This window comes from Jaculus jaculus, chromosome 5, assembly GCF_020740685.1.
Source record: "Jaculus jaculus isolate mJacJac1 chromosome 5, mJacJac1.mat.Y.cur, whole genome shotgun sequence".
Classification (NCBI taxonomy): domain Eukaryota; kingdom Metazoa; phylum Chordata; class Mammalia; order Rodentia; family Dipodidae; genus Jaculus; species Jaculus jaculus.
The window spans coordinates 156,898,098-156,915,411 of NC_059106.1; the positions used below are offsets into that span (position 1 = coordinate 156,898,098).

General features: G+C 48.2%; 1 protein-coding gene and 1 non-coding gene across 3 annotated transcripts in view; one reads left to right on the top strand and one right to left on the bottom strand.

Annotated features, from left to right (window-relative positions):
* Eva1c (eva-1 homolog C) overlaps positions 1–9,662 on the top strand; it is a 111,944-nt gene extending 102,282 nt beyond the window's left edge. For both annotated transcript variants that reach the window (XM_045150565.1, XM_045150566.1), the window contains 2 exons: positions 1,863–1,952; positions 9,083–9,662. In XM_045150565.1, the coding sequence (XP_045006500.1) occupies positions 1,863–1,952; positions 9,083–9,465 (473 nt within the window). In that variant the 3' untranslated portion in view covers positions 9,466–9,662. The remainder of the gene's footprint in view (positions 1–1,862; positions 1,953–9,082) is intronic.
* On the bottom strand, positions 7,620–7,743 carry LOC123461372. The gene has a single exon (XR_006637654.1). It is a non-coding gene; the product is annotated as a U6atac minor spliceosomal RNA (small nuclear RNA).
* Positions 9,663–17,314: the final 7,652 nt, after the last annotated feature.

Sequence of the window (17,314 nt, forward strand, 5' to 3'; positions counted from 1 at the left end):
TCCAGCCCCTCCCTGAATATTTTTGATCCTTGTGATCTAAATCCATAGATGTGGAGCCTTTGGATACAGAGGACTGATTGGGTTCTTTGTTTTTAGGTGTTGTTGGTAAAGAAAATACAACACCAAGAAATAGAAACACTGTTAGTGCCAAGCCTGGAAGCGACCACTGGAAATGCGTGCCACGTCCCCAGTTCCTGTACTTCACGCTGTGCCTCTCAGCCTCGTTCCCTTTCTAATAGGGTTCCCACCCAATGCCCAAGAACCCCAGGTCCTCTGAGGTGGGACCCCGAGAGCTCCACACTCTCTTTCTCAGAGGCATCTATCTTGTGTGATGTTCCTCCTCAACCTCCCAGACTGGCCCCTTACCACCAGGCAGGTCATCAGCACGTGAAAACAGACATGCCGCCCATCTTTCTGTCACGTCCAGTGAAGCAGCCCTGCTCCACCTTCCTCCGTAACCCAGGCTTTGTCATATCTGGTCCACAGCACTGTAGGTAAACGAGGTGCTGTTTATCCAGTCTCCAAGAGGCCTGATGGCTGCCATGGTCTTTGGGATAGAAAAGAAAGTATGTTCACTTTCACACTGGGGTGGATGAGCCACACTAGCAATGGGACCAACACTGAAAATTTCCTGATCTCGGGTGGGGCGATGGCTCGGTGGATGAAGCGCTTGCTGCACAGAGCATGAGGCCCCGAGTTCAGGTCTCCAGAACTCCCACATAAAAGGTGAGTGTTGTGGTGCGCACCTGTAATCCCTGCACTGGGGAGGCAGAGCCAGGAAGATCCACAGGGCTTGCTGGCTAGCTGGTCTAGCTGAATCAGTGAGTGCCAGGTTTAATACAAGACCTTGTCTGAAAAACTAAGAGGCAGCCAAGGAAGATGCCTAACATCAACCTGTGACCTACACACACACACACACACACACACACACACACACACACACCTGCACACATACACATGTATATGCATCTGTGCACACACACATGCTTACATACATACATGCACATACACAAAATAGAAACATTTCTAATTCCAGTTATCATTTAATTTTTTTTTAATATTTTTTTAAATTTTTATTTATTTATTTATTTGAGAGCGACAGACACAGAGAGAGAGACAGATAGAGGGAGAGAGAGAGAATGGGCGCACCAGGGCTTCCAGCCTCTGCAAACGAACTCCAGACGTGTGCGCCCCCTTGTGCATCTGGCTAACGTGGGACCTGGGGAACCGAGCCTCAAATCAGGGTCCTTAGGCTTCACAGGCAAGCGCTTAACCGCTAAGCCATCTCTCCAGCCCATCATTTAATATTTTTAAGCATGACTTGCTGAGATTATTCCTGGCTTAGTCTGTGATTTAGTAGAGGCCCATTTGTTTAATGTCTGTTACTTTTTAAATAATTTAATTCTTTTTTTTTTTTTCCTCTTTTTTGTTTTTTCAAGGTAGAGTCTCACTCTAGCCCAGGCTAACTTGGAATTCACTATGTAGTCTCAAGGTGACCTTACAGCGATCCTCTTACCTTTGCCTCCTGGGTGCTGGGATTAAAGGTGTGCGCCACCACACCTGGATATTTATTTATTTGCAGAGGGGAAGGGGCGTGGGAGCCCCAGGGCCTCCTGCCACTGCACATGAATTCCAGGCACATGCTACACTTTGTGCATTTGGCTTTACATGGGTACTGGCGAATCAAACTCATGCTGTCCAGTTTTGCAAGCAAGTGCCTTTAACCACTGAGCCATCACTCGGTGGGTGTCTGTGAGTTTTTGATAATTATAGCAGACCTTGGTGAGGAATAAAGCAAGGCTATCTGAGGACAGGCATGTACTCTCTGAACAGCTCTAATGAATCACTTTCATATTTTGCAGGTATAAATTTTGACCCAAGTGAGTCGAGGGTGGTGCATAAAGATGGAGTTATTGTTAGCAACTCTCTGGCTGCGTTTGCTTACATTAGAGGTAGGTCAATGAATCTGGGTTTCTGAAAGTGAATGGTTTAACTGCCGCCTCCTTAACAAATGCGTCATTCAATTACAGCACTCAAGGACAGTAACTTTCAGTTGGACCTGGCAACTGCAATGTTCTAAGATTCAGAAACACAAAGCAAGAGTTTTCGAACCATTACAGCCAGGCAGCCAACCACAGCAGCCACAGGCATGCAGTGGCTACTGAGGGGTTGGGTTCCACAGGTAGTTTCCCCCTTGAAAAGTAGGCACGCAAGTCTAAAATTTGGGAAGGATGTTAGATTATTGAATTCCACACCTACCTGGAGGGAAAACAAGCCAGATTGCATGGTAAATAAAACAGGCCATGCCCTGAGAACACAGCAGTATTGAGAGTTACTTCTTACGCTTGCCAAGATTTTCTTTGTTAACCTTTCCTTCAAGGACCCAATCAGACTCAACCCTTCTAAATGGGCTGGAACAAGGCCTGGCCACGTGGTGTCCTCTATGGGGGAGAACGAACACAGGTTTTGCCACCTTCTCTGCTTATTTCAAGACAGCTCACATCTGGGCATGTCGACTCTCTCCACACATCCTGCCTGCCTGTTGAGGGAGGCTGTGTTAGTCAGCTTTCTATCACTATCAGTTGCTACCTGACAGAGGATACGTATGAAGAAAGGTATGTTAGCGCAGGGGAGAGGGCTTAGTTGGTAAAGTGCTTGCCGCATAAGCGTGAGGACCTGAGCCTGGATCCCTAGAGCCCAAGTAAAAGCTAGGTGTGGCAGTAGATGCCTACGATCCCAGCCATGGGGAGGCAGAGACAGGAGGATCCCTAAGGATTGCCGGCAGCTAGTCTTGCCTCATCATTGAACTCTAGGTTCAGGGAGAGACCCGTGCTTTCTGTGGCTATCTGAGTGATCTGTGGGATGGTTTCCCAACACAGAAAAATACTAGAGGTAGGACATGTGACTTTGTGGTTAAAGGTACTTGCCTGCAAAACCGGATGGCCCAGGTTTGATTCCCCAGTGCATAAAGCCAGATGCACAAAGATAACACACCTGTCTCCTCTCTGCTTGCAAATAAATAAATAACATTTTTAAACAAGAAAAATACTTGTTTTGTTAGAAGACTGGCAGAGAGAAGGGTGTGTGTGTGTGTGTTTCTTCAGAAGGCAATTTACTGGAAGGTTCAGCAGGGAGCCATTGTCCCTCTGGCAGATTGTGCCCACGGGGACTTGTTTGTTTAGACAAATTTTCTCTCTAAATAAATAACATGATCCTTCCCAGCTACCAAATGAAGCTTTTATTGGCATCTGGCTTTGTGTGTTTACCTCATCTGTGCCTGTAGGCCAGCCTTTTGTGACCTGATATTTCTATCACTGACCCTGTTGTTTGGCATCGCGACAAGTGTGTCTTCACCCCACAGGCAGATGCTCCTGGGGACTTTGGAGGTTCATGGGGTAGCTGGGGCTATGAGACAGAAAAGTAGAGACGCAGAGGAGACAGCTCACCACAGCTCCTGAGCTGAAGAGGCCTCATTGTCTCATGTGAAAGGCACTCTAGATGAGTCTGCATGAAACAGAAGTTTCATCACACATTCCACAGTCACCAATACATGATCTTCTGCTGGGGAGAACAGAGACCAGCGCCACCTTGTTATATAGTATGGGCCCTGAAGTGTCCCCATGGTCTCCCAATCTTTGGTTCTATGACAGAAAGTCACTGTCACATCCCTAAGTGCTGTCAGACAAGGCTCCAGACACTGTGCGACTTCCTCGAGGGCTCTGGCGGGGTGCTGCCTTGGCAGCAGTACCTCAGGAGATGGCACACTCTGGTTGCTCCTGGTGTTTTATTTAGAGGCGAATGCATTTGGACTGAAGCTTGTGTTGGCCTTAGACCAGGGTCTAAAGAGTAAAGGGCCCTCTGGCCACCATTCTGAAGTTCCCACAAGAGCAGTACGGTGACAAAGAGAAAGCTATTCACGCTAGCCTGTGATGAACCAAGGCTAAAATCAGAATGATTCCATTTGTCTGTGTGACTGCCTGCTGGTCACCTCAGGTAAATGGCAAGCCTCATTCCCACAGCCTTGCCTGCCTTCTCCATCTTTGGGTCATTGGATCTGAGGCATGGGTGTGGACTCCCCCATAGCAGAATCCCATGACAGATGTTCCCAGAGTCTAACAGTGAGGAGCTGGCCCTCAGTAGAGGCCAAACTCTTGTCTCCCAGAGAGGAGAGAGATGGAGATGGAAGCTGGATTTATGGAGCTGCAGACCCAGAGCCTCGTGTTTCAACTCCTGATCTCTTCCTTCCTCAGGCTAGGCCAGGGGGAGGAATGGAGGGCTGGGTGGGGTAAACAGAAAGAATATTCCAGGCTGAAGGAAGAACATGTGCGAAGCCCTGAGGTAGGAAGCCATCTGACTCAGGTAAGGATGGGAGAAGCCAGTGTGTGGAGAGACCGCAGAAGGTGATGGAAAGACGACTAGGAGTTGAACTTGAGAAGCTGAGTCATAGCAAGCTTCACAGACTGTGGTCAGGACTGACATCCAGCTTGCGAGAGGGAAACCATATCTAGGTTTTAAGTCAGGCTGTGACGTGATGGATTTGATTTCTAGCACTATACTAAAAAAATTCCTAAAAAATAAACAGAGGTATTTCTTAACAAATCCATTTTTAAAAAATATTTATTATTATTTATTTATTTGACAGACATAGGGAGAGAGCGGGAGGCAGATAGAGAAAGAGAAAATGGGCACACCGGAGCCTCATGCAGCGCTTTGTGCATCTGACTTATGTGGGTAATGGGGAATCGAACCTGGGTCCTTAGGCTTCACAGACAAGCACTTTAACCTCTAAGCCATCTCTCCAGCCCAACAAATACTTTTTAAAAATTATTTATTTATTTATTTGATTTTTGGTTTTTCGAGGTAGGGTCTCACTCTGGCCCAGGCTGACCTGGAATTCACTATGGAGTCTCAGAGTGGCCTCAAACTCTTGGCGGTCCTCCTACCTCTGCCTCCCAAGTGCTGGGACTAAAGGCGTGCGCCACCGTGCCTGGCTCCATGTCTTCTTTTTGCTACACATAGCGTGGCTGCTTTTCCTGTGGCAGCTGCTGCCATCAGTACTTCCTGGAGCTCCGTTGCTGCCGCCACCCCTCTTTCCTGTGTCCCTGAGAAGACCATGAAAAACTACAAATGTCTCAGCTCAGCATGGTGGTGCACACCTTTCATCCCTGCACTTGGGAGGCAGAGATAGGAGGATCACTGTGACTTTGAGGCCACCCTGAGGCTCCATAGTAAATTCCAGGTCAGAATTCACTATGTAGTCTCAGTTTAGCCTCAAACTCACGGTGATCCTTCTACCTCTGCCTCCCAAGTGCTGGGATTAAAGGTGTGCACCACCATGCCCGACTAACAAATCCATTTTATGGTGGAGCCAAACCTTGAACATGAGTCTGTGGAGACCTGAGGACCTGCTCTCTCGCCACACACCACTTGAGTAGGAGAGGACTGTGGGAGATCCTTGCCCCTCAGAAGCTTGACAAACAGATGCATCTGTGTCCCTCTCAGGGGTGGTGAGAGAAGGAGAGAAGGTCTGCTTTCTGAATACCTCACAGTAGGGATTCTCCATCTTTGGGTCACTGGGTCTGAGGAATTGATGTAGAATCCCCACAGCACGATCACGTGGCAGGAGATGTGCCCAGATCCTACCAGGGAGAAGCTGTCCCACAGATCCCGTCCCTAGAGAGGAGGAAGATGGAGACAGAAGCTGGATTTGTGGCGCTGCATACCAGAACTCCGTGGGTTCCAAAACTCTGAAGGGCTCTCAGAGCTCAAAGTAACGTTCCCCTCTCTCCCAAAGCACGCAAGCCTCTGACCAAATCCTTTACATACTTTTGGCCCTTCAGGAGGAACACGTCGTACTGTTGGTATGACAGACACAACCTGTTGTCTCTGCCTCAGTTAAAACAAATGCTGATTCAGACATCAGGGTCTGGCTTTTTTTTTTTGAGGCAGGGTCTCTAGGCTAGCCTTGAACTCATAGTGATCCTTCTACCTTAAGTGCAGGGATTATAGGTGGGATCCACCATGCCTGGCTGACATCCAGGTCTTCTTCATGAGAGTGAGGAGATGGTTCCGGCAGGGGTGATGGCAACCGGGAACAGCGCAAGTGAGAGAAACCGCTGCAGGGAGCGCTGAATGGCAGGGAAGGGAGCGGCTGGGGAGGCATCCGGTTTCAAGAAGATAAGCTGTCCTCGTTCCACCTCTGCCGTCAGATCTTGCATGAAATGTAGCAGCTCCGGAGTTCTGAGAGAACAGTCTGGACCTCTGGGGAAGGAAGGCAGTGGTGAAGACAACAGTCCTCGTTATTTCCCCGGAATAAAAGGAGTAACGGTGTGCTTGGAGGAGGTTGGAAGCACTTGTGCTGAGAAAATGCTGGGGTTAAATAAATAAAAATAAACAAAAAGAAATTTTTTTTTAAGGATCTGGAGAGATGGCTTAGTGGTTAAGTGCTTGCCTGTGAAGCCTAAGGACCCCGGTTCAAGGCTCGATTCCCCAGGACCCACGTTAGCCAGATGCACAGGGGGCGCACGCGTCTGGAGTTCATTTGCAGTGGCTGGAGGCCCTGGTGCGCCCATTCTGTCTCTCTCGCTCTCGCTCTCAAATAAATAAATAAATAAAACAAAAAAATTAAAAAAAAAAAAAAAAAGAAAATGCTGGGATGCCTAAAGTCACCCTATAATGAGCTCTAGGATCCAGGACTGGCTCTGAAGAGGCCACCAACCTCAGGCAGCAGCTCCTACCCCCCCGCCCACCCCCCACAATCGGCCTCAGCTTGAGCATCTGTTTCAGGAGTTGTCAAAGGCCTATGGACCAACCTATAAATAAAGTTTTATTGGGACAGAATCATGCATTGTATTTTATATATTAGCTGTGGCTGTTTATTATGGTTGGAATCTGAAATGTCTGCACAGGCTCATGGTTTTGTTTTGTTTGTTTTTCAAGGTAGGGTCTCACTCTAGCCCAGGCTGACTTGGAATTCACTATGTAGTCTCAGGGTGACCTTGAACTCACGGCAATCCTCCTACCTGTGCTTCCAGAGTGCTGGAATTATAGGCATGTGCCACCATGCCCTGTTTCCTAGGTGTTTTTTTTTTTTAATTTACTTTTTAAATTTTATATATACTATAACAGGTTAACAAGCTTTTTTAAAATTTAATTTATTAGTTTTCTTTTCAGCAAATACAGGCAGTTTGGTACCATCATTTAGGCTCATCCATGACCTACCCCCTCCCAATGGCCCCTCCTTGTTGAGGTATATGAGTCATGCATTGTGGAGTTAGCTCACAGTTCTTGGTAGATAAATGTCTCTGCATATCATGACCCAACATGTGGCTCTGACATTCTTTCCGCCCCCTCTTCCGCAAAATTTCCCTGAGCCATGTTGGGTTCATTTTTGGTCTGCTTCAGTGCTGAGATGTTGGGGGCCTCTGAGGCTCCGGCTCTCTGATTTGGTAGGAGTTGATTTTTCTCTGTGTTGGTCTCCTTCCCCTTTGTGCTGGTATCCGGTTCATCAGGAAAACAGCACCCTTGCTTGTTTCGCCAACTATCCTTAGTTTCAGTCGGGCCCCTTTTGAGGTATGTTGGGGCAGCTCTCTCCTTAGGATCTGCATCTATCTGAAAAAGAAAAACAGTGGTTAGATGCCACAAAGTAGGTGGCAATGCCTTAACCGTATGCGTGTTGTAAGGCCCAAGGGCCTCTTCCATCTTGTCAAGGGGAGGGCTAACCTTCTTCCTTTCATACAACACTTTTTTTTTTTTTTTTTTTTTGAGGCAAGCCCAACAGACTGGCCTTTTGTTATGAGAGATAGAATTGGCACACCATGGCCTCCAGCCACTGCTACCGAACTTCAGACACGTGTGCCACTTTGTGCACATGTGTGACCTTGTGTGCTTGCATCATCTTGTGCGTCTGGCTTACATGGGATCTGGAGAGTTGAACATGGGGCTTTAGGCTTCGCAGGCAAGCGCCTTAAGTGCTGAGCCATCCCTTTAGCCCCAGGCTCATGTTTTGAAAACACTGGCTTCCCAGCTAGTGTGGTGTTTTGAGGAGGTGATGGAACCTTTAATAAGTAATACACTTCCACCAGCTAGGAGGACTCAGATAATATGGAATCACTATTTCCCAGAATGGAAGTGCCGGTACCCTGATGGCACATGTGTTGGAAGTGGAGAGAGCAACAGTAAGAAACATACATTAGCCTCTCCCATCCCCAGCTATGTACAACTAGACAAATGTGAGGATTTTAGACCAGGGAACATTATTTGGAATCACCATCATTTTCATTATTGTTACATAGAAAACTCATCTGGATACAGGAGAAATTATTAGAACTTTTATTTTTGAACCCAAAAGGAAAAAAAATTAAATTTTGCTAGCATCTCTAATACTTATTGCTGGAGTTCATCCTTAAGTTAATTCTTTTACTAATAACTACCAACACTTTATTGAGCATTTCTCGTGTGTCAAAGTATTCTCAGATCTTTTTAAAAATGACCTCTTCATCTTTTCCAACTCTATACACAGAAGGTAATGCCAGTCCCATTGTACAAATGAGGAAACTGAGGCATAGTGAAGCTTTGTAACTTGCTCAGTCACACCTCTGAGTAGCAGGTGTGAGCTTAAATTCAGGGGTATTGGCCTTCTGAGTCTTCTCGTGTGCATACGTATATTAACTAGACTCAGAAACTTTAAAAATAGTTTTATTAATTAATTTGAGAGAAAGATACAGAGGGAGAAAGGCAGACAGAGAGAGAGAATGTGGGCACACCAGGGGCTCTGGCCACTGCAAACAAACGCCAGGTTCATGTGTGACTTTACATGGTACTGGGGAATCAAATCCAGGCCTTCCAGCTTTGCAAGCAAGGGCCTTGGACCTCTGAGTCATCTCTCCAGCCCTCGGCTCAGAAACTTTCGTTACTCTGTAGAGGCTGCTGGAAGTCATCTGGCCATGGCAGGTCCAGCCATGCTGCCAGGGCTGGTGTTCCTCATGAGCCATCTGCCTGGCAGACATGTGGTCCTGCGGGGCTGGGATTGGTGAAGAGAGAGACTCCTCGCAGCTGCTGACCTGTTCTCTTCCTCCCACAGCCCACCCTGAGAGAGCTGCCCTGCTGTTCGTGTCCAGTGTCTGCATCGGTCTGGCCCTCACCCTGTGTGCCCTAGTCGTCAGAGTGTCCTGCGCCAAGGATTTTCAGGAGCTGCAGCTGGGGAGGGAGCACCTGGTGCTAGGAAGTGACAGAGCTGAGGAGGACAGTGGGGAGGAAGAGGAGGAGGTGGAGGAGGACTCCTCCGGCTCAGAGTTTCCCGGGGAACTGTCGCGGTTTTGCAGGACTTCCTACCCAGCCTACAGTTCCATAGAGGCCGCGGAGTTGGCCGAAAGGATTGAGCGCAGGGAGCAGATCATTCAAGAAATATGGATGAACAGTGGTCTGGACACCTCTCTACCAAGAAGCATGAGCCAGTTCTACTGAGAACCAGATGCATCCGGATGGAGTCACACTTTCTGAAGGGGAGAGGATCCACCAGGCCCCTCTGGTTCCGTTTCATGTGTACCTTCTATGAAGGAGAATTCATCCTGTCATCCACTACTGCTGAACCCAGAAAGCTGTCAAAGGGACACTTCAAACTGTTTACAGCACATCCTGAAATAAATGAGGAGGGAAGGTGACTTTGTGTGCTGTGCTTATTTAGATTCATGCCTGTGCGTCGACAATTCTACACATAATTAGAAATCATATTCACTCAGCGCTTATACGTTATAATTGACTGTCCTAGCTGATTATCATCAACATTTAGTTCTTAGGATGATGCCATGAGGTAATACCAGATAAGTGGATGGAGGAGCCACAGATGCCCACCAAAAGGAATACTGAGGGGAGCTGGGCATGGTGGCTCATCCCGTTAATCCCAGCACTCAGGAGGCAGAGGTAAGAGGATCAGGATCACTGTGAGTTTGAGACCAGCCTGGGACTCGAAAGTGAATTCCAGGTTAGCCTAGACTACAGTGAGACCCTACCTCGAAAAGCCAAGAAAAAAAAAATAATAATAATAAAATAAAAGTTATACCGAGGGGTTGGGGAGTTGGCTAGTGGGTAAAGTGTTTGCCCCACAAGCATTAGAACCAGGCATGGCAGCATGCACCTGCAATGCCAGCCTTGGAAAGACCAGTAGGGTTCCCTGGACAACTCATCTAGCCAACCTGGGGAGGTCTACCTTCAGTGTGAGACAATGTCTCAAAAAATAAGGTAGAGCTGGGCGTTTTGGCGCACGCCTTTCATCCCAGCACTGGGGCACAGAGGTAGGAGGATCGCTGTGAGTTCGAGGCCGCCCTGAGACTCCATAGTGAATTCCAGGTCAGTCTGGGCTGGAGTGAGACCCTACCTTGGAAAACAAAAAAAAAAATTAAAAAATAAAAAATAAGGTAGATCCAGGCATGGTGGCGCACGCCTTTAATCCCAGCACTGGGAGGCAGAGGTAGGAGGATCGCTGTGAGTTCAAGGCCACCCTGAGACTCCATAATGAATTCCAGGTCAGCCTGGGCTGGAGTGAGACCCTACCTTGAAAAACCAAAATAAATAAATAAGGTAGAGCACAACTGAGGAAGACATCTGACATCAACCTCTGGCCTCCACATGTACATCCACACACATGAACACATATACACATATGACACACACCACACATATACACATGCAAAAAATAAAATAAATTATATTGGGGCCTGGGGAGATGGCTCAACAGCTGACAGCCCTTCTCATGCAAACACGAGGACCTGAGGGATCTGAGGTTGCCCGAGTTCCATTCCCCACAATCCATGGAAACAGCTGAGCCTGGCCACCCACATCTGCAACTCCAACGCTGTGGAGCACAGAGACATGCCGGGCTCGCTAACACAGGAAGCTCTGGAATCAGTTCGAGACCGACCTCAAGGAAACACACGGATGAGTTAGAGGAGGGACATCCAACAGTCCCTGTACCTCCACGTGCATGTGTGGAGCATGCACAAGACACATTCATACACCTCATATTACACCAACACGCACACACATTGACAGGTCAGAAATCCTGCAGTGAGGGCTGGAGAGATGGCTTAGCGGTTAAGCGCTTGCCTGTGAAGCCTAAGGACCCCGGTTCGAGGCTCGGTTCCCCAGGTCCCACGTTAGCCAGATGCACAAGGGGGCGCACGCGTCTGGAGTTCATTTGCAGAGGCTGGAAGCCCTGGCGCGCCCATTCTCTCTCTCTCCCTCTATCTGTCTTTTTCTCTGTGTCTGTCGCTCTCCAATAAATAAATTTAAAAAACTTAAAAAAAAAAAAATCCTGCAGTGACAGGTGACTTTTTTAGTACTTAGTCAGTTTTGAGATATAGTCTCTCTATATCCTAGGCTGACCCTGAATTTGCAATTCTCCTGCCTCAGCCCTTTGAGTATTGGGATTAGAGGCATGTGCCACAATCCCGGGTCCAAATGTTATTTTTGATTGCTAACATTTTTGTTTGTTTGTTTTTTAGAGGGGGGGAGTTGGTTTTTCAAGGTAGGGTTTCACTCTGACCCAGGCTGACCTAGAATTAATTATGTAGTCTTAGGGTGGCCTCGAACTCATGGTGATCCTCCAACCTCTGCCTCCCAAGTGCTGGGATTAAAGGCGTGCACCACCACACCCAGCTCTGATTGCTAACATTATTTTTTGTTTAGAGCAGAGATTTACAAAATGTTCTTAAATGACAAGAGGCTAACCATGCGAAGCGCCGTGCCGTGGCTCATTACCCTTACTGCCACAACCGCTCAAAAGAACCCGTAGATAGCAAGTACTGGCCGAGTGGGGTTGGTTCAGTGACTCTCCTTGTGGACACTGGCGTTGAAATTTTAGTTCATTCTCAGAGGTTTCATTTCATTTCTGTGCAGGTTACGAAAAGAAGAAGCTAAGGGGTACAGGCTGGCATGCTTTATATATGTTATCAGAAAGACATCTATTCCAGATCATGGCAGACAAGCAGGTGACTTCCAGTGCCTAGCTACTGCGTAATGATTTTGCTGCAACTGAAGAAAATCCTCGTCTTTTTGTTCATTTCCTTCAACCCCACGGGAAGGACTGTGATTTTTGTCCCCACTCCCAGAGTGATCTCTTCCGCAGTCTGTTTCTTGTCCCCAAGCAGTCTCCTCTCAGGCTCTTTGAACACAAATGCCATCAGTCTGAAGCTTTTCTTCTTGAGAAAACATGAACATGGTGGCAGAAGGTATTTGCTTTACAATTGCAGAATGCTATGCCCACGCCGGCCTGGGCCACAGAGCTTTTCTTGGATTCTCCAGTGGCTTCCCCTTCTCTCAATCTCCCTGCCACTCCCAACACGCACATGCACACGCACATACACAGAGAGGTGTGCACACACATGCATGCGCACGCATGTGCATGTAACACCCTCCCCAGCCCCTGCAGGAGCAAGCTTCATGCCAAGCCTGCCGAGATGAGGGTCAGTCTTTGGCAAGTGCAGTGAGTTATTTCTTAGCATTTTCTGAGCCCCAAAGAAGAATACCTCATTCTTCTCCTGGCAGAAGCCTGATGGGTCCCGCTGAGCTTGTGTTTGGATGGGCACAAAGCCCAGGAGGAAAATGACCACACCAGATTTGGATGAGGACTTGCTGCTGGACTGTGGTAGCCGGGAGGAAGCCCCCGCGAGGAAGTGCACCCAAGGAGCTCAGGGCACCCAAGGGCTGTCACCCTCATTGGCTGCGTGTGCCTCTGGGCAGCAGAGTTCCTTGCCATTTCCAAGTAGTGGGTACTTAGAAAGGTCTGTGCAAAAGAGCCGGCCCTGCTGGTTGGTTTTCACATGTCACCACCTCAGTGACCCTGCTGCCAAGACTGGCTTTGAAGCCATGAGCCACCCACTGTCGAGTTCTGCTCTTCTGAATTCACTCAAACCTCTTAGAGGGTTGCTATGGCATTCGCTACTGCTCCTGGGACAAAAAGCGTACACCCCGGGGCCAAGAGGAGCCCTGCAGGCAGCCCTGCTGTTGACCTACAGATGAGGTAGTGTGTGGCACAGTTCCCCATCCAGACCCACTTCCTAGCCGGGCACCCTGCTGCTAGCTGCGAGGGTGGCTGCGTTTGGCTCACACCCACCCTCCTCTGCAGAGACAGACATCCTCTCCCCAGTGCCTCACATGGATAGCTCCAGAGAGCAGCCCCTCGGGAGAGCCCCCTCTTCAGGAATCTCCACAAGCAGGGGCTGGGGATGTGGCTCAGTCGATAGAGGGTTTGCTTAGCATGCAAGAGGCCCTGAGTTCAATCCCCGGCACTGCATAAACCAGGCCTGGTGGTGCACGCTTGTCATCCCAGCACTCAGGAGGTGGAGGTGGGAGGATCAGAAGCTCATGGCCATCCTCAGCTACAAAGTAATTTTGAAATCAGCATGGGATATAAGAAAGCCTGTCTATCCATGGGATATTTTTTTATAATCATGGAAAATGTTAATAAAAATTGAGAAAAAAAATAAAATATATTTTTTTAAAAAAAAAAGAAAGCCTATCTAAAAAACAAAATTTCCCTTGGGAGTGCTGGCGCACGCCTTTAATTCCAGCACTTGGGGAGGCAGAAGTAGGAGGATCACTGTGAGTTCGAGGCCACCCTGAGACTACATAGTGAATTCCAGGTCAGCCTGAGTTAGAGTGAAACCCTACCTCAATAAAACAAACAAAAAGAACAGTTTGTTTGGGCTTATGGTCTTGGAGCTCCAAGAATATGGTGCCGGGACCTGCTCTGTTTCTGGGGAGGGCTGGTGCCTCACCTGGTGAAGAGGAGAGGGAGGCAAGGCTGGGCAGAAGGCGCATGGCACAGGGAGTGAGAGAAGTCAAACTCTCTTTATTACCACGGGCTCTTGGGATAACTACTCACTCTCAAGGGAACTACATTAATCCCATGACCCAATTATCTCAAAGGTCTCACCAAATCTCTACACCACTACATTGGGGACCAGGGTTCCAACACATGCGTGCAGAGAGACCAGTTACGTTCTCACCCCTGCACCAAGCCTCTTACCTGTCTTCCCTGGGTCTGGATGCTGCACTCCCACAACCCACACTATCAGGAGCCCCCTGAAAAGTACAACTTCCCCACGCTCCATCACTCTCTCTGTCCCTCACTCCAGATCCCAAGAAAGCTGTCGTCAGCCGTACCGAAAGTGACGCTCTCCCAGCTGGCACGCTGGTTTTCTTCGCCCCCCCCCCCAGGTACCCTGGTCTTCCAGCTTCTGTCAGAGGTTGGTCTTGGGGGACCCACCTGTGCCTCAGCTCCCTCCTTATCTACTTCCTGGTGCTGTGGAGCGCTGATGTCTGGCATGTCACAAGGGCAGTGGGACACGCGCGCTTTTGTCCTTCGTGGTTCCTTCCTCCTGAGAGGTAGCACCAGGACATGGTGTGTAAGGCGATACCATGAGTGACAGAAGCCAAAGGCATCTCCGAAGGGCAAGCCAAGGAGGGACAGGACCGGCAGGCTCTCGGGGTCTTCCTGTAGTGAAAACTTCATGGGGGAGAGATTGTGCGCAGAGATCAGAGGCAAGCTTCCGGGCCCAAAGAGCCTGGGATTCTGCAGCCAAGACCACTGTGAAGTTTCCCACACGTGGACTTCAGAGGCCACACTCACTTGTGTTTTGTTTTGTTTTGTTTTGTTTTTTTGAGGTAGCCCAAGCTGACCTGAAATTCATAATGTAATCTCAAGGTGGCCTCGAACTCACAGCCATCCTCCTACCTCTGCCTCCCCAGTGCTGGGATTAAAGGTGTGTGCCCACCACACCTGGCTTAAAAAATTTTTTTTTTCACATCCACTTTTGACAGGCTGGTTATAACCTGAAATTATGCTCACTTGGGTCTAAGAAGCCCATTTTAAGACTGACTGCCAGAGTTGGTCCAACTCCATTCCAGGACTGGTAAATATCCTCGGAGATCAAATCAGGAACCAGCCTGGTCCTCGGCAAAAACAAATAAACAGAAAACAAAAGTCAAGAAACAGCTACAACCAAGTCCATAAAAGGGAAGTCAAAGATGTCAGCTAATAATGTAAGGTTCCTTTTTAGGAAGTTCAAATCTGCAGGCACCTCTCCTGGGTGGGGTGCAGTGCTAGCCTTCCCAGAGAATGCAAGAGCCCTGTGTCTATTCACAGCTGCTGGCAATGTGGGAACTGTCGTCTCCGGTATGAGACCACTGGTCGTGTGGGTGAAACCTTAAGTTTAACCCATTAATGAGGCTGGGTTGTAGCTCAGTGGTAGAATATTTGCCTACCTTTGTGAGGCCCTGCATCCAATCCCCAGCTCTGCAATAATAAGGAACTGGTTTTTTTTTGTGTGTGTGTGCATGCATGTATGTATGTGTGTGTTTGCAGCATATGTGTGCTGTGATGTATTGCCCCAAATATTTTTTGGAGGTAGGGTCTCCCTCTAGCCCAGGCTGACCTGGAATTCACTATGTAGTTTCACGGTGACCTCGAACTCATGGCGATCCTCCTACCTCTGCCTCCCGAGTGCTGGGATTAAAGTTGTGCGCCACCATGCCCGGCTCTATTTTTACAAATACTTTTATTTATTTGAGAGAGAGAGAGAGAGTCAGGCACCAGAGTTGCAAACAAACTCCTGACACATGCCCTACCCGGTGCCTCAGGCTTTATGTGAGTACTGGGGAATTTCACCTGGGCCGGCAGGCTTTGCACGCGAGCACCTCTAACTGCTGAGCCCTCGCCCATATGGTATAAGATACGGCAGTTGTATTTACAGTTGTGTAGCCAGAGGGGAACTTTGGGTGTCCTTCTCTACTGCTCATCCATGTACTTCCTTGAGATGGGGTCTCTCCTTCAACTGGAGCTGTTATTTTTGGTCAATGAGCCCCAGTGATTCTTTGGTCTTTGTCCCCTGCAGACAGGGTTACAGATGTGCAGGCCATGCCCTGCTTTTTATGTGTGTTTGGGGAAGTCAAACTCTGGTGGTCTCAGGCCTTCACCGGTTCTTCCAGGTCCTCATGTTTAAGTAACAAGAAATTTTATCCACTGAGCCATCTTCTCAACCTGATAGTAATGAAAATTTTTTTTTAATTTTATTTATTTATTTGAGAGAGAGAGAGAGAGAGAGAATGAGCCCGCCAGATCCTCCATCCACTGCAGATAAACTGCAGAGGCATGTGCCACCTTGTACATCTGGCTTACGTGGGTCCTGGGAAATCAAATCTTGGTCATTTGGCTTTGCAGGCAAGCTCCTTAACTACTAAGGTGTTTCTCCAGCCCAATAATGAATTTTTAAAAATTTGGTTTTGTTTATTTATTTATTTGAGAGCGACAGACAGAGAGAGAAAGAGGCAGAGAGAGAAAGAGAGAGAGAGAGAGAGAGAGAATGGGTGCACCAGGGCCTCCAGCCTCTGCAAATGAACTCCAGATGCATGTGCCACCTTGTGCATCTGGCTTACATGGGTCCTGGGGAATCCAGCCTCAACCCAGGGTCCTTAGGCTTCACAGGCAAGTGCTTAATAGCTAACCCATCTCTCCAGCCCCAATAATGAAATTTTAAGGCGGCTCTTCAATTTCACTAATCACAGTTCAAGTGCTCTGTAGTCACACGGTCCATCCTGGACTATGCAGACACACGAAGCTGAGCTGGTGTGTATGTCAGACACAAAGATGCCTGCTCCCCTCACTGTGATATCTCCCAGTCTTATCAAGCAAGGGTGCGGTCAGAATGGGGGCAGGGACAAGGGTAAAAAGGGTACCAACACATGCAGCATCCATAGAAAATATGTTGTTAATAGTAATAATAAAAAGAATTATAAAAAAAATAAAGTATGACAATCCTTGTAGTGGTTTGATACAGGTGTCCCCCATAAACTTAAGTGTTCTGAATGCTAGGTTCCCAGCTGATGGATATTTGGGAATTAATGCCTCCTGGAGGGAGTGTATTGTTGGGGGCGGGCTTATGGGCTTTATAGCCAGTTTCCCTATGCCAGTGTTTGGCACACCCTCCTGTTGCTGTGGTCCACCTTCTGTTGGCCAGGGGGTGATGTCCACCCTCTGCTCATGCCATCATTTTCCCCTGCCATCGTGGAGCTTCCCCTTGAGCCTGTAAGCCAAAATAAATCTCTTTTTCCCAGAAGCTGCTCTCGGTTGGGTGATTTCTACCAGCAATGCGAACTGGACTGCAACAATCCTAGTATTCAAAAATCAAACAATAAAGGATGATGTTCTCAATGGGGGGGGAAAAAGTCCCATGAAAAAAGTGACCCTACACTTTGGCTCATCATCCTAGGGATGTTGCGACATGGCCTGTCTCCCGGCCTTGAGGCCCCACCCACA